Below are 16,673 nucleotides of genomic sequence, written 5' to 3' on the forward strand. Positions count from 1 at the left end.
AATCTCTGCCCTTTGAGGCCAATGAATAAAATATATTTTTATGTTCTATTACTGTTCCCATGTTATTATACAAGTTACATGATGCTTTCCATCAGTTTATGCAAGTTCAATGTGAATTTGAGTAGTTAAATGATGTTTTTTCACCATGGTATAGAAGGCAAATATGTTCGGCATCGCACGGGGCCAAATAGGCCCCATATGCACCGTAGCAGGTTTTGCCATTTTTGGGCTTTCCGCGCGATGCCGAACACATTTGCCTTTTGCTGCGTGGTGAGATTCTTACTGGATTGCTCAAAAATTACCATTATAGTGCAAATGTTTATCTGATCGCATGCTTTTGAACAGAATAGTGAATGAAAATATTAATGCCAACAACAATTAAAGTTACAAAATACAATGACAATATAAAATAATTTTTGTATTGTATAAAAAGTATAGTTGTATTCATATAAAATAAAATTTCTATACAATAAGGCTTCAGAGCCTTTCTCTCTTCTCTAAAACACTGAGAACATCGAGCTTTGAATTCCCAAATATGCTCCTAGATCTAAACCTAATCGATAGAGAGTCAATGCTATTGTCATTGCTGGCCAAGGACATGGCTGCTACCGTCAATGCCATACCTTGAAAAGGCATTGAGGACAGCCATGCACTTCACCAAAATGACCTTGTCAGCATTGTGATTGATGTCAACATGACCAATCACTCTTGACAAGGCCTTGCACTTCAGGAGGTCATCAGTGCCATGTGGAGAAAACTTTTTGTGGATAACCACAAAGCACCCTTTTGCTTGGCCAAGGTAATGTGCCAGTGAGTGATCTCGGTGGAAGCTACTACGAATAAGGCATTGCCGAGATGAGAATAGGTCGACCTCAAATGCCTCCTGCAACAATCCAACATTACATTAGAATTCCATTAAAGAAAAAGTATACCAAGAGAGAAGAAATTTAAAGCTCATAGTTTCTTAGCACTATGGAGTCATCATGCTCAATCCCTGCCTCTTTGTTGATGAGGATGGATCCAGAGGCCTCCTGCTGTGTCTGGAGTGAGATGTGGAGGCTTCTTCTGAAACATCAAGTAGGTCGGAGTAGATTGATGTCTTTGCATCTTTGATTTGGGCCAGTGTTAAAGCAAGAACCTCTTCTATTGAATCATATGCTCCCAAAAACCCAGGTTCTTGCATAGTCGTGTCCACCTCGTATCCACACAGGATACCAAGAGCTTCATCCTCCTGGAGACCAAACATAACCTCTATGTCATGGAGAAAGAGGTATTATTCTCCACAAGAAGGGGAGCAAGAAAACATATCATTGTTGTGGGGTCAACAAAGGTGGTGCCCGAGGTGGATGGAATTTGAGAAGTAGAATGGGGTTCAGGAGGTCGCTGGAGCACTTCCAGGGCCAACGCAGCTTCCCGCTCCTCAGCTTCTTTATCTATGGGCTCTTCATTATAGATGTTGGACTCATCTACAGAAATAAGAGGATCGGAAAGGGCAAAGGTAGGGTCAGGGCTTGAGGTCGAGGCTTCCTCTTCCATTTGTCCCTCTTGGAGAAGGAAAATAAAGGTCATTTCCCAGGATAGGAACCTATTTCCTGTTTTTTCGATGACTCCACATGCTAGGAGGTCATCAGTGTCTACCTCCCTAAACCCTAGGGGTGTGAGCTAGGCTCGAAAGCGATCTAAACGCTTCACAAACCTGGGTTCTTGATTGAACAAGTACTTCAAATAATCAATCAAAACCCATCTTTTTGTAGACTCATCAAGTTGATATGCAAAACTCGCGATGTAGTCTTGCATGTACTTGATGAGGTCTTCAAAATCATCTTGGGCTCCCAAGTAGGTGCCTAGGACATCTATGCTCTTATCAAAGACTGGAAATAACTCCTCTCTATCAATTAATGGAGTACGAGAGATGAAATCATGGAAGGCAAACCTAGCAGAATCCATGGTAGTTTGGTAGCTAGGAGAACTATGGCTATGATAGTGAAACTTTGAAACTAAAGTAACTTTATAACCTATATATACTCAAATGTTCTAAATATAAAAAATAAAAAGAATTATAAAATTCTTGGAAAAAACTTGACATTGACATGAAACAAAACCATTCAAAACATCAAAATTAATTGCACCACTATTAATTGAAAAATGTCAAAATCCACAATTGTTCCACCCCACATTTTCTAGACAATCTTCAATATTACAAGAGGGATAAAAGTGGCACTATGCACGAGCTTGTCTGCACGCTTTCCTACCTTTTCACCATTTAAGGTAAAGTGAAAGGACTCAGACATGCCATCCTCCATGACCAATAGGTGTTTCCACACGTCCCTGAGAGTCCATTGTGACGTGATGGTCACATTCTTAACATCTCCTAAATGAGAACCAATAGATAAACTTACCCCTGTATTATCATCATTGTTAGAGTCAAGGAGGAGCCAATTGTCACCTGTTTTCTTCCAACGCCTAGATTGGAAAGCAAAATATAACATTTGGTAGGAGATGTGGTACTTGACAATCACATTGTCCTTACATACATGGCATTGAAACAGATCACCCTTTTGTTCACCTGACCTGCTTCCCCAATTCACCCCAAGCAATTCCTCAAGGGCATTCTCATGTAGGCACTTGCATAACCACATGGTTTTTGTTCTGTGCATCTGGATATTATGAAAACAAGAAGCAAAAATGTGCAGAGGCATAAACCAAGACAACCTTACCCATTTAGAGCCAATGTAAACTTCATGGCCATGCCCACATCCTTTGCAATCTTTTCCTTGTATGATTGCATTGTTCTTGTGTCCACCATGCTGCAATCCATGTCTTCAAGTTGTGGTGTTGCAATGCATTGAAGATGGCCATAGCCTGATGCCATTCTTGGAGTAATGTGCTTGGCATTATACCAATAGATATTTCTCTGTTTCAAAGCAGAGGACTTCTCTCCAGCATGCATTTGCCTTCCTAAATCCTCATGAATGGCGATAAACTTACCTAAGAAGCACTCGACTGGTTCCCACTCCTCAAAGTCTCAAGGAAATACATATGATATGGACAAGTGCTATTTCAAAATACAATTTTAAACCGACTCATTACACTGGTTCTATTTCAAAATACAATTTCAAGCTGACTCATTACACTTCAAAATCTTACACAAAATGCAAACTTACAATGCGATGGTATTATCGATTGATTGCTTGACGGAAGGTGCATGTCCTTCCCCATGTAGATGTGTTGCACCCTTGCAAGCAATCCTTTCTTCCCAAGCTTGAACTTCATGATGCGGCCCTTCCATTCATGCAAAAGATCACCTCTTTTGCTCTTAGGAAGCTTATGTGGACCCTTGGCAGATCCTCTCATGACTATCCAATCATTCAAGCTGTAGGTGCAAGGCACCCATTCACCCAGTGCATTTTTGCTCCTGTGGGACACAGAGTACATGTATGGTCTCCTCACCATACTTGTACAGAGGTCACAACAACAATAGTGGACTAGAAAGTGCAGCTTGGAGGGAGAGAGCAGCTCCGATAGAGGGAGAGAGAGAAAGAAGGTATAGAGGGTGCAACTGAAGCTTGAGAGAAGCTCCAAGAGGTGTTGTAGCTAGAAATGGAGGGAGATGGGCAACGTCACTACAAGAGGTACTTTAGCTAGGAATGGAGGAAGAAAGAGCAGAGGGAGATAAGCAACTGCTGCTGTAGGAGGTGCTATAGCTAGGAGTGAAGAGATAATGAGCAACTGCTACAAGAGGTGCTGGAGAGGGAGAAACACAGTGGACCAGAGCAGAAGGGGACAGAGAAGATGCCAAATACATTCCCACATTTGAAAATGGAGGGAGAATGGAGCTGGACCAGAGAAGAGGAGGGGACAGGCCTGTAACAAGCTGAGGGGGGAAAAATTCGCCCAGAAGAACCCACCGGCTCTTCAATGACTTGTAGGTTTGTTTGGGAGAGATGCATATGGGAGAAGGGTCAAGCATGGGTTAAGGGGGGAGGGGGGGTTGAGTGGTCCTCGGTGTAAGAGGAGTAGCCAATAGGGACTGTTTGCAGGTCTGCCCACCCTCCACCTCAACATGGCATTGCCCCACAAAAAGGAGCACTCCCATTGGTACACCTCAAATACCTCACTAATCCCTTGAAATTAGGAAACACTAATTGGGGACCCTTTGGAAACCCTAATTCTCCCCTAATGTCTCTCTCTTGTTCCTAAGGGAGAATAACTGGGCTCTTTGTATGTCGTGAAAATATGAAGAGGTGGCATTCTTGATTACTCTATTGATGTTACTTTAATACTATAATCCTATTTGGGAGATTTTTAATGCAAGTATTTGCAACCACCCCCTCAATTCTCTCTCTCTCTCTCTCTCCCCCCCCCCCCCTCTCCTCCCCCCAAATCCACATGACCATGTTGTAGCTATAATATATATTCAAGTATGTTTTTGTTTATGATGTCATTTACAAGCTCATCCTATCTGCTATAACATATCTCCCATTTCATCACCATTTCATCATCATCACTTCTCTCTTGTAATTCTTCAACTCTACTCATCCTTGTCAATCACGTAAAAGATGTGGACCCTTTGATTTTTTTTTTTCTTCTCATTTAGGCCATGGCCAAGTCATGTAGGCATGCCCATCTTGTTGCTAACTCAATGAAAATGAAAGTCATTAGCAAGGAAGTAATCACATGATGTTTAAATATTTCTATATGATTTGTGAAAATATCACAATATAACTTTTAATTTATGCTTTGAGTAGCCACATATTTCTATTCAAAAAATTTTACATTTAGCATTCTAAAGTTTTATTTTGAAATATTTTTAAACATTTCTCAAACCTTGTATCTCTTATTTCTTTCACAAACATGATCTCATTAATGTTGAGCCATGGTCACATTACTTGGAGGATTTACAAAATGTAAGGGAAATTTTTTTGTACTTTCTCCTAAGGATCGGTGAAAATGCATCCAATACTCTCTCCTTTTCGCTTACTTGTTACACTCAAAATTGGGTAAACTTCACTCGAATGAACTTGAACAAGAGCTTAATTGTTGAAGAATAAGTAGCTACCTATGAGGCAAAGAGCCTTAAAGACATATTAAGGACATCATCAAGAGGGGAACCTTATTACAAACTAAATAGGATGTTGACATCGATGAATGATAGGATGTCGACATCAATGAATGAATAGCTACAAAACAATGCCCTAAATTCTAATGATGTTAGTAAAGTGCCAAAATAACCCTTCGTAGGCTGAGCATGGCATCACACCTTCCACTAGTGGTCCTCTACCAATCTTGGAACCTTCATGAAATTTTGAATTTGGAGTAGAGTTTGCTGCAACGAGTATATACGTGATCTTGACGATTCGTCTGAGATTTAGAGTTAGGTCTCCTCGAAGATAGGAACTTTTGCATTTCTTAATTTCTGAAAATCAAGCCTAAAAAGGGAAGGAAGTCCTTAATATTAGGCAAATGTAGCAATTGAAGACAAATGGGACAACCTTACAATGTTTTCTTTGAACTAGCAAACAGACACTGAGACAGCCCAAGTGTGTGGTGAATCGAAGACCGTATACAGATCAAGTAATGTCATCTCAAATCTTAGAAGATTTGAGAAATAGGCGACGTATGGGATTAGTTGCGGGACCAAAAATTACGCCACCATTGTGGCATAGTGGGAGCTTAGAGAAGATTTGAAAACGCCTGGCCATATCTGAACAGCACCTATGTATAGCACCTATGAGCACATAAAGAAATTGCAATGCCATTGCTCGTTTTGTGTATTTCTGTCAGTCTAGGAAAAAAAGGAGAAAACACGGAGATTTTGCAATTGGTTCTCCCGTTTTTCTTTTAACGAAAGAAGTTCAAATGAATGACTAGATGTTTTGAAACGGTATGATTTATTAAGCGACTATAAGAATGAATGAGACGCAGAAGAAAGAGTTTTCAGCATATTTGTCACAATACACGGGGCTATGCAGATCGGATCTAAATCTGGCGATCCGACTCATCAGAAAGAATGGCGACTATAAGAAAGAATGAGACGCAGAAGAATGAGTTTTCAGCATATTTGTCACAATACACGGGGCTATGCCGATCGGATCTAAATCTGACGATCCGTTCATTAAGAATTCGAACATGATAAGAACGAAATCGAAGGCATCCGACCATTAACAGACGCAGTTGCATTTGTAAGGAAAGCAAAAAGCGTACCGCCAGAAAACAGATCAGCCAAAACAGCACCTGGATCGGGATGGCTTCTCGTCTGTCTCTTCCTCGCATTCTTCTTGCAAGGCTACTATCTTCGTACTGCCGAAACTGGGAGTAGATCTCCTTAGATCGGCTGTCAACACCTTCCTGCTCACTATGCTGTAGATCTCCTTCACAACTGTTTGAAATGCCTTGATCACGTTGGTTGCATCTAGAGCCGATGTTTCTAAGAAGAACGAGTTTTCAGCCTCAGCAAGAGCCCTGCCTTCCTCCACGGTAACTTCTCTCAACTGATGAAGATCGCACTTGTTCCCCACCAGCATGGTCACTACGCTCATATCTGAGTGGACTGAAAGATCCAAATCAACAAGTTTCAAACTGGATCAACATACCACGGAAACACGCCTACTCTTAATTTCAAGACAAATGATAGGAGCAAGAACTTCAAATCCAATCGCTTACTGCGAAGTTCTTCTAGCCAGCGACCGATACTTTCAAAGGTTTCTCTCCTGCTGATGTCGTACACAACAAGGGCTCCGACAGCTCCTCTATAGTAGGCAGAAGTAACGGCTCGAAATCGCTCTTGACCTGCTGTGTCCCAGATCTGTGCTTTGATCCGTTTACCGTCTATCTTCAAACTTTGTGTCTGGAATTCCACTCCGATCGTTGCTTTCGAGTTAGGATGAAATTCATTGCGAGCATATCTAGATAGTAGATTGGATTTTCCCACAGCCGAATCGCCTGTAAGAACAATCTTAAAAAGGTAGTCCTCGCTGCGCTCCTCTTCGTATGCCATCTTGTAAAGTCCAGGCTTAATCACATCACGAAATGATGGAGTTGTGCAATGGGCACAGGCTCTTTCGAGAGCTGCTACAGCTTGTTGGAATTGCAAACGTCAGTTCCCTTGATATTGCGAAATGGCAGTGAAGACAGAAACAGGGGACAAGTTGAATCACGATGGAAGCCGTGGAGAAGCAAAAGGGGTGGCGTGAAGTGCAAAGGATGACAAGAAGGGGGGCGATTCAGCGGTGCAGAGACTTATAGCATAAAGGAACTAGTGGCAGAAAGATGCGAAAAAGAGTGGAAAACTTGTTCCAAGGCGAAGCTACCTTGAATAGGATTGGAGATGAAGCTTCATACGTGACGCACACTGTTCTCCGATGAAGCTGGTGAGGAAGAGAAAGTGCAAGAAGGAGAAGATCGAGGCGGCCGCTGTGCACGAGGCTATGTCGAATGGTGCTGCAGGAAACGAGGTTGTATAAAATGAGAGCGAGGAGAGGAGAAAGGTGAAGGCTATGGAGGGGTGAAAGGTGAAAACTGAAGGGTTACGTAAAGGCTATGGCGAAGGAAAAGCTGAAGATGGTGGCTATGGCGACTGCAAGAGCTCGAAGAAGAAGAAGACGACGTCTACGAAGAAGAAAGTAAGAAATATGAGGCCCACCGCCTATAGACCGTAGTCCCCTCCCACTACGTGCCCTTGCCACCGCCAATTGTCGGTCGCCCATACAACCCACCGGCTGCCGCCCCCAGTGTGTGTTTTTTTCCCCCCCTTACCCTTTTACCTTTTTTTTCTACAAAAAGTTCGTTTTCTTACCAACAACAAAAAAGTGCCACTCGTAGTTAGATTCTCTCTTTCGTTGTCTTATAATGATGGGAACTGCTCATTGTAATATGTAGCTCCTTGGATTTCACATTTAAGAATAAGGGGTGTATGTGTGTGCACACGCGCGCACGTGTGAGAGAGAGAGAGACGGGAAGGGGCGGTTACACACTTATTCATAGGATGCAGAATCCTTCGAGTTTGTGTGTGTGCACATGCGTGCGTGTTGTATGCGTGTGTGTGTGTGTGAGAGAGAGGTTCCTGTGTGTGTGTGTGTCTGTGTGTGTGTGCGTGTGTGTGTGTGTGTGTGTGTGAGAGAGAGAGAGAGAGAGAGAGAGAGAGAGAGAGAGGCCAATTGCACACTTATCCATAGGACTCCAGGTGGACAATCTGCGAGTTTGACAAGCTTTTTAACATCATCATCCTTACCAAAACGGAAGAGAGTTTGTGATATTAAAGATGTAAAAATACAAGTTAGGAGCACCAAAGATAGCTAACTAGTTCACTTGGTAGGGTGTCAGACTTATAAATTCAACGAACCTAGGTTCAAGTAATTAGTTGCCGTTGCATGGATATACTCTTGGGCATGTCGCCCAACTTTTGCCTACCACTCAAGCATGACTCGTTCTCTCTCTCTCTCTCTCTCTCTCTCTCTCTCTTATTTGGTCTTCACAAGTGATTGTTTACTTGTGTTGGTACGACGTGGAAGTTGATATGATACTAGGCAAGATAAATGAAGGCACACTCCCTAGCCCATCCTACCTACATTGCATGCATCAACCTTATGGAATGGAGTGACATCCTTAGGCCCAAAGATGGTACATAGTAGTGAAGAGGGTTTGTCCCCTACGTTAGTGGGGCCAAGGACAGGTCACTTAGGCCATTTTATAAGGAAAGTATAGTCCTCCATGAGACCAATTTGTGCATATAGGCACCAAAGGGTCAAAACATATTGAAAAAAGCACATCTAAGCATAGCCCCATGATGGCAATAGGGTCGTGTCTTAGACAATATATGTGAAAAGGATAGTCCACCACGAGGCCTATTTTTGTATCATAGGCATGAAATGTTTGAAACATTCTGAAAAAGCACAAGACAATATAGCTTGATATGGGGACAGGTTGTATACATGGTTGAAATCTCTTGACAAGGCTTCTTATGGATTGTTTGCCATGTTTCTATACCATAATTTGTATGCATGTCTTAGTCAAATGCAAGGATACATTGGAGATGACCACCAATATTGTATGAGAGTGGATTTAATGACTTAAATTCATGACCATAGCCCACAGCTTCGGTCCTATGATGTAAGCATTGACGTGCATGATTTCTTTGTATGAGATGGGATGGGATGGGTTATGAATGTAAGGACACTATTAATTTCTATAGGGGTTCAAGCATGACAAGCCTACTGGACTTACCTTAAGATGGCAACTATCATGAAGGCAATTGTTGTAAGCTAGTCCCCTTATAATCATTCAAAAACTATTAACACCTTCCCACCAATTTTAATCACTGTAAGGTTGAATTAGATGATTAAACTTAATGACAAGACCTAAAAAAGTTATTGGTTTCTCCTTTCTCATTCCTTTCCACAAATGCAACCACATAAAGTCTAAGCCTTTCTAGATAAGCTAGGATGCCAAACCCCCATGTAAACCCCAACTTGACCTTATTAAATTGCTTCAAAAGGATTAAAAAGGAGAGCATCAGTGCGAGAGCAAACTCAATATACCTTACAGCCTTCACTAGGCTCCAATCTTTTATAACAGTGACATCGGAAGGCCATGTGGAATATCATATATTCCATTATGTTACATTAAAATGAGAGCATAATTGTCTTAGAGCACACACTTTTCGGGTTGAATATCAGAAAATCAAACAAGTCCCAACTTATCATAAGAGCCATCAAAGATTCTCTCTCTCTCTCTCTCTCTCTCTCTCTCTCTCTCACACACACACACACACACACACACACACACACGCACACACACACGCATGCATGCATGCATGCACGCACGCACACACACACACATAGTTATGGATAAATTTGACCAATGAAAAAGGCATAAATACGTGTGTGTGCTTGTATATGTGGCAATAGTATAATAAAATATGGTATGCATAGGGCCCAAGGTTGAGGTGGTAGGGCATGACCATGTGCCACCCTTCCACATAAGAGGACCCATAAGGTGTGTTGTACATAATCCATGGTAGTAATATTATAAAATGTTAAGGTGGCATGGCTCCTCCATGTGCCACCCCTCCACCTAGGCGGTCCCATGCCTCCATTTAGTGAGATATGGCCCAAAGTCCATGGGAGAAGTAATACAAAATAGATGGAGATGGATATTATATTGTGTTATTCCCTCCATATAGGATAGGCCCACGTGGGGGAGGTATAGAAGGTCCAAGAGTGCAAGTTAAATAATGGGGAAAGTAGGATGAGGTGGCAAGATTCCTTGTGCCAACCCTCCACTTGTACTTCTAGATATTTGAACGTATTATAAAATTGGGAAGAGACCAAGGGAGTATCATAAACTTGGGATATGGGAGTTGATATATGTGGAAAAATGTGGCCAAGCGTTATTGCACACAATTGAGAGTGTGTAACTGCCTAGCCCACATGGGAGACTCTTCCACACACACCATGCATGTAGGAGGATGCATTTATTGGGAGAGACCCTCTCTCTTGGCTATAAAAGGAGGGGGCTATTCTTTGATGGGACACGCTCATTCTTGTAAAGCCACCTAGCTAGTACTTTGATTTCCCCCTTCCCTTCCTTTCAAATAAAGCATGGCCCTCTTCCCTTGATGTCTCCATCTTTACATTCCTCCTCCCATCATGTACATGCTTCCCTTCCCCCTCTCCCTTTCCCCTTGTGCCATAGTCTCCCTCTTCATCCCCTCCCCTTCTAATCGCTTTTTCCCTCCCATGATAACGTTTCGCCCTCACGTTCTCCTTTCCTCTATGGCCCTTGAGCGTCGCCATGCTTAATGTCTAGCCTCTTGTCCTGATTTCTTTTCTAGGTAACAAAAATGGTGTGGCTGCTGGGATCGAAATCTCCACGGCTAGTGGTGTAAAATCTGTTACTCCTATGATTGGGTGTGGCTCTGCGGCCTCTTCCATATGCAATTCTCTACTTTTGCACCTCCAAATTGTGTGTCTTCCCTGTCTCTACGGCTGCAAAACCTCCCTGCTTCTGCGCTTCCAGTCTGCCTGCTTTTTGCTCACGGTTCCTACGTGTATTCTGGTTGGTAAATCTTCTGCTATATAGAGCTATAACATCCGTGCTCCCTCTGAGTTCCTGCACGCGCACTCACGTATCTACCATTTGGGAAGTAGCAAGCTAAGGGTGTCCACTTTTTGTTCACTCCCCAATCCTTAGGAGGTGGAAAAACAAGCTTTTTAGCACACAAAAATGCAAATCTCACCTACTTTCCTATGGATCTAGTCTTTGAAGTCTTCAGACACAACATCACACATCTATTGTGCACACAATCGTATAGTCTGATCGAAAATTCGATGCACACACAAAAAATTTCTTTGTGTCACACGGAATGGTTCCAGGGTGGTCACACCTTTGTCACGAACAGAGAGTGTCATATTAAATTCTAAATTTCTCACTCATTTTAGATTAAATGTTATTGAAACTTTGTAGATGGTCTCTTTACATTATGTAGAGCTTAACTTGATTTATTGGTAAATTTTTAAATGATTTATCTAATTATAAATAATTATTTATAATAAATAAAGTCATAAAATACATGCAATTTAGTAGCACACCACATTTTTTTAGTATTTTGAATAATTAAGCAAATCCAATTTAGTAGAAGGTTAGTAGACACATAAGGGTGTGTGGTTGAATCATCAAATCCCAAATCCAACGGTTAGATTTAGGAAGAATGAAGTTTAATTTTTACTTTTACTCCTTAGAGGATCAACAAAGAATATTAAAAATAAATCTAGTAATTCTCAAACATGACCAAACATTTCAAAAATGTCAATATTTTTAGTCCTCCGCATGATGAATAAGAGGAAAAAATTTTGGTTAAATTTGAGTAAGGGAAACATACGATATGGCCTCCAAGAGTGAAATCTCCCTTTTATGGGGAAAAAGGGCCACCCAAGCCTAATACCAAGACAAGGTAGGCTTGGTATTAGGCTTGGTGAGGTAGGCTAGGAGCATCACTGACCCTAGTGGCAAGCCTTTGGAGTGTGCATGCTACCCATGCAGAAGGCTGAGTCATCTATTTTCGCCTTGCAACCATGCCACGTTGTTAGACCGCGTGGTGCCATGTCATCAAGGAGATGTGACATCATTCCTTGCCATGTCACCTTACATTGCCACACGTGCTGCCACATCAGCCACATGTGCCACCTCATCATTCCACATCATAGGAACTCTTGGAGCCATGTCATCACACCTTGCCACTTTGGCATGCCTCGTCAACCTTGCCACATCACCAATCCCTCCACCTCAATTTGCCATGTCAATCTACCACCTCATGAATGCCAACTCATCATGCCACATCACATTTCCACATCATGGAAGAGACTCATATATTCCACACCATATTGCCACATCATGACCATGCATGGTGCCACATCAGCCACATGTATACACATCACGATGTGCGCAAGGCATAGAATACCTCGATCGAGGTTTATGACTGCGATGTGTGAGGTATAGAATACCTTGATCGAGGTTTATGACCTGCGTGAGGCATAGAATACCTCCATCGAGGTATATGACCGTGGGGTATAGAGTACCTCGATCGAGGTTTATGACCTGCGTGAGGCATTGAATACCTCGATCGAGGTATATGACCTAGGCATAGCATACCTCAATCGAGGTTTATGACCATGATCAAGGTATTTGGAGGTACAAAACTAGAAGAAAATCAAACGATGCAAATATTCGAAATTAACATTGGATTCTAGCCAATTAGTTTCAATCTTAGCACCTTCTCCACCAATAATAATCAAGAGCAATCTAGTGGATGAGTTGAGGCTCTCTATAAGACACCATGTTTTGGTTCATTTCGCCCATTCTTAGCCATTCTTGCCTCCTCATCACTTTGTCACACCTTCCATCCTACTTTCATTGAGAATGGGTTCTCAAAGCCGTAGAGCTAGTAGACGTGAAAGATGTAGGACCCCCCCCCCCAAATCTCATTGACGAGGAGCGCAAGCGGAAGGCTCGTGAGTGCAAGAGAGCCTCTAGAGCTAGAGCTCGTGCTGCCACCACCGATCCACCTCCACCTCTACATCCCACCTCCACCTCCACCTCCACCCCCACCCCCACCCCCACCTCCATTGTCCCCCAATCCTCATCTGCTCCCCTACCTCCAGCCTTTGCCCTTCCCCTAGCCACCTACATTTTGGCCTCCACCTCTACCTCTTCCCCCTCCACCCTCCCCCCTCCCCCTCCCCCTCCCCCTCCCCCTCCCCCCGTTCCCCCTGGTGCCTCCCTTCCCCCCTCCACCCTACCATCTCCCATTAATCCCCTTGCCCCACCTTGCAGCAATAGTGTTGCTTCACGATGTGACTTGCCGAAGTCCACTATCCGTCGTCGTACTAGCAAGATTGTGCAGTCTTTTTTTAGTGACCTCACACCAGCTTCGTAGTCTACTCTTCTCACGTTCCTGATTAACCACCCTGACTTGGTAGAGTGTAGGCGGCTTGCAGGTCTTGGTGCACGTAGAGATAGGGTTGTATGTAGCGAGGTCCTTGGCAGTGTTTGATGTTCCTATGCTTCTATTAAGCATAGGAACTCCAGTGATGCCTTGGCAGCACGTCGTGCTATTGTGGTTGCCATTAGTAGACCTCATATGATAGGCCATGTGCATACCGCTTCACGTCTTCTTCAGATTGCATTGTGCACATTGCGAGCAGGCATGATTAGGAGGCAGAGTCTAGAGGATAGCAAGACTGATGCTCTTTGGGCTTCAAGTGGTCGTGCACCTCGCAGCGATCGATTGTCGGATGATTCCACTAGGTCCTTCATACAACAGTTTTGGGAGGAGCATTGCAGAGCATCCCTGGTATTCAAGAAGGCATTGCGGAAGAGGGTGTCACGCAGTGTGTACATTGAGCATGGTGCATGTTTTTTGGAGTGTACCCAAACTGAGTTGTACACTCAGTTTGTAGAGGCGCACCCGGAGTTCAGGATTGGGCAGAGGTCATTTGAGCGATGTAGGCCATGGTTTGTGCGATGCTCTCAGGAGCGTGACACATGCTGTTGTCGCTACCATGTGGATTTTGGATTGATGTATGACGTATTCTGTTCCCTTGATGGTCATAGGGGAGTGGTTCCTACTAGCCCTCGCGACTTCATTCATTCCATATTGTGTACATGAGATGGTGATGCTTTATTCCACTCCCTTGATTGTGTGGAAGGCAGGTGTACTTTGTGTGGTGACTTTGCCAGAGTGCCACGAGTTGCACTAGATACTTGTGATGTGCAGATGGTTCGTTGGCAATAGTATGAGTATAGAACCTTGACATTAGATGGTGCTGCACAGCCGTGGAGGTTGCAGCTTGTGGGGAAGGAGACACCACGTGTTGTATTCATTGACAGTTTTCGAGGGAAGCTGTACCGCTACATATGCCACTCACACACTGCGAAATGGGAGGATCGTCAGTTTCGTGCATGTTTGAGGACATTTCCTTTAGGGGTGGTTGTTTCAGTGGTGGACTTTCCAGAGAATTATACCTTTGCACCACAGCATGAGATCCAATCGGAGTATTGTTTCTCCAAATAGGTGACGTGTGATTGAGTTATTGGTTTTTTTATGGCCTCATTATATTGAATTATTTCAATAGTCATATTTTTTTTCAATGCCATATTGCAAGTTGCTATATTTGTGCACATTAGCTATCGTCATGCACAGGCTCATGTGGATGGCATTGATAGCACCATGGACTCACGCGTCATTGTGTGAGAGTATCACTTCTACATTAGTGATGATCGATCGCATGATGCCCATTTTGTGCAGCATTGCTTCACTTTGCATGATAGTTTCTTGAGGGATCATAAAGTCACATGGCAGCGGCACTGGATCTGGTTAGACGGCTGTGGTGGTCAGTTCAAATCTGCTAGACAGTTTTATTAGTTCTGCAGATGGCACCATGAGATAGGCATTCGGATCACATGGAGCCATTTCGAGACAGGGCATGGTAAGGGAGAGCACGATGGTGCAGGTGCTTGCATGAAGCGTGCTTTGCGTCAATACCAATTGCGTCATAGTGCCGATCGCTTCAAGGATGCACATGATGTGGTGCGGTGGTGCAGCCAACACTTATCCACTAGTGCTATCTCCTCATTTCAGTCGCGTGACGATAGGGTGGTGAGCCGGTATTTTTGGTGCATGGACATTGGGAGTCTTGATCGGTCTAGGCCTTTTGATTGTTGTTCAGTGTCTGGCACTATTGATTTCCATTCCATCAGGAGCATAGGTTAGTCTCACCCCGCAATCTTTTGTCGACGGTTTGCATGTTTTTGCTCTGCATGCATTGATGATGATTGGGGAGGGTGCTCCATGATACCATGGGCTGATCCATGGGTACGGCGAGTGCTTTCTTCCTTCCAACCTTGGGAGGAGGTACATGATGATCAGGATGCGGGATTCAGTTCCTCTAGAGATTATGACCAGCTTATAGATATGTTGCGTATTGGTGATATCTTCGTGGTTATTGCTTCGGAGGGCAATGAGGAGGGTGTGGATTATTACTTGTTGCGATGCTCTATGGTGAAGAGTGTGCTGAATGAGGACATAGTGGATGGGCATGGGATGCACTTCAATGCTCATAGCATGATCATAGGTGGCCACTATTTTTAGCAGATACAGAGGCGTGGTCGCTATATTGAGTTCTAGGAGTACGTGGCGGATCAGGAGGCATACATGTATTCTCATCTTGTTGTTGCAATCAAGATTACTTTGAGTCGTGTTCGCACTCGCAAGGCAACGTCCACTCCACGATGGTGCCTTGCAGTGGCGGATCACGAGAGCATACTTGCAACTATTGGCATGAGAGCTGATCCTGAGGAGTAGCACATTACCTATCATATTTTTTGGGATCATCAATTGATCAGATTGAATTTTATTGGGTATCACTAGTTGATTACATATTTTTGTATTCGATATGTATAGGCTCACTGTGTGACCATACCATTGTAATTTTCATGGACTCATATTTTGTATTTCACTATGATGGTTGTATACACGTTCATACACATCATTGTACTAGATTCTATTTTATACATGATGTCCGTTGTCTTCTCAATGGGATTTGTTGTGTTTGTAAACAAAAAATTGTTTATTTCTAGTAATGTTGTAATTGTGTTTTGTGCTTTAGGACATTTTAAAAATGTGACTAAGAAAATTCGCGCAGTTACTAACGAAATATGCATGTGGACTTATCTGTTGGTCCCTACTAGCATGACTACGCATGAAAAATGGTACACGTACTAACGAAATACGTGTGTGGACTTATCTGTTGGGGATGAAACTTCGCACGACTCTTAGGCCACCCTAGACATACATCCATGCAAGATTTGGTCTCCAACTGATTTGGTATGCGCCACGTGGAAGGTATAATGCATACATTTTTACGATCCCTACTAGCACGACTGCAGGAAAGCTATGGCGCATGTACTGACAAAATACGCATGTGGACTTATCTGTTGGGGTTCAGACTTCGCACGACTCTTAGGCCACCCTAGACATACATCCATGCAAGATTTGCTCTTCTTGCTATGGCGCACGTACTAATGAAATACGCGTGTGGACTTATCTGTTGGGGATGAAACTTTGCACGACTCTTAGGCCACACTAGAAAACATGATGCGAATAATGATGTGGAGAG

At 43.2% G+C, this 16,673-nt stretch overlaps 1 protein-coding gene across 2 annotated transcripts; it reads right to left on the reverse strand.

The window, feature by feature from the left end:
* Positions 1-805: 805 nt before the first annotated feature.
* LOC147903403 (ras-related protein RABA5c-like) lies at positions 806-7,572 on the reverse strand. Of its 2 annotated transcripts, XM_087398788.1 has the most exons (3): positions 6,664-7,572; positions 6,205-6,550; positions 806-883 (listed from the first exon to the last, which is right to left on the reverse strand). In XM_087398788.1, exons 1-2 carry the CDS (start codon positions 6,995-6,997, stop codon positions 6,219-6,221), a joined length of 666 nt encoding a protein of 221 aa, XP_087254914.1. In that variant the 5' UTR covers positions 6,998-7,572; the 3' UTR covers positions 806-883; positions 6,205-6,218. The 2 variants fall into 2 exon arrangements, with proteins under 2 accessions (XP_087254914.1, XP_087254906.1); XM_087398780.1 differs by lacking the exon at positions 806-883 and having other exon boundaries at positions 5,924-6,550.
* Between the last annotated feature and the right edge of the window lie 9,101 nt (positions 7,573-16,673).

This window comes from Dipteris shenzhenensis, chromosome 3 (genome assembly GCF_047967505.1).
Source record: "Dipteris shenzhenensis isolate YYH24624 ecotype China chromosome 3, Dip_SZ_1.0, whole genome shotgun sequence".
NCBI lineage: Eukaryota > Viridiplantae > Streptophyta > Polypodiopsida > Gleicheniales > Dipteridaceae > Dipteris > Dipteris shenzhenensis.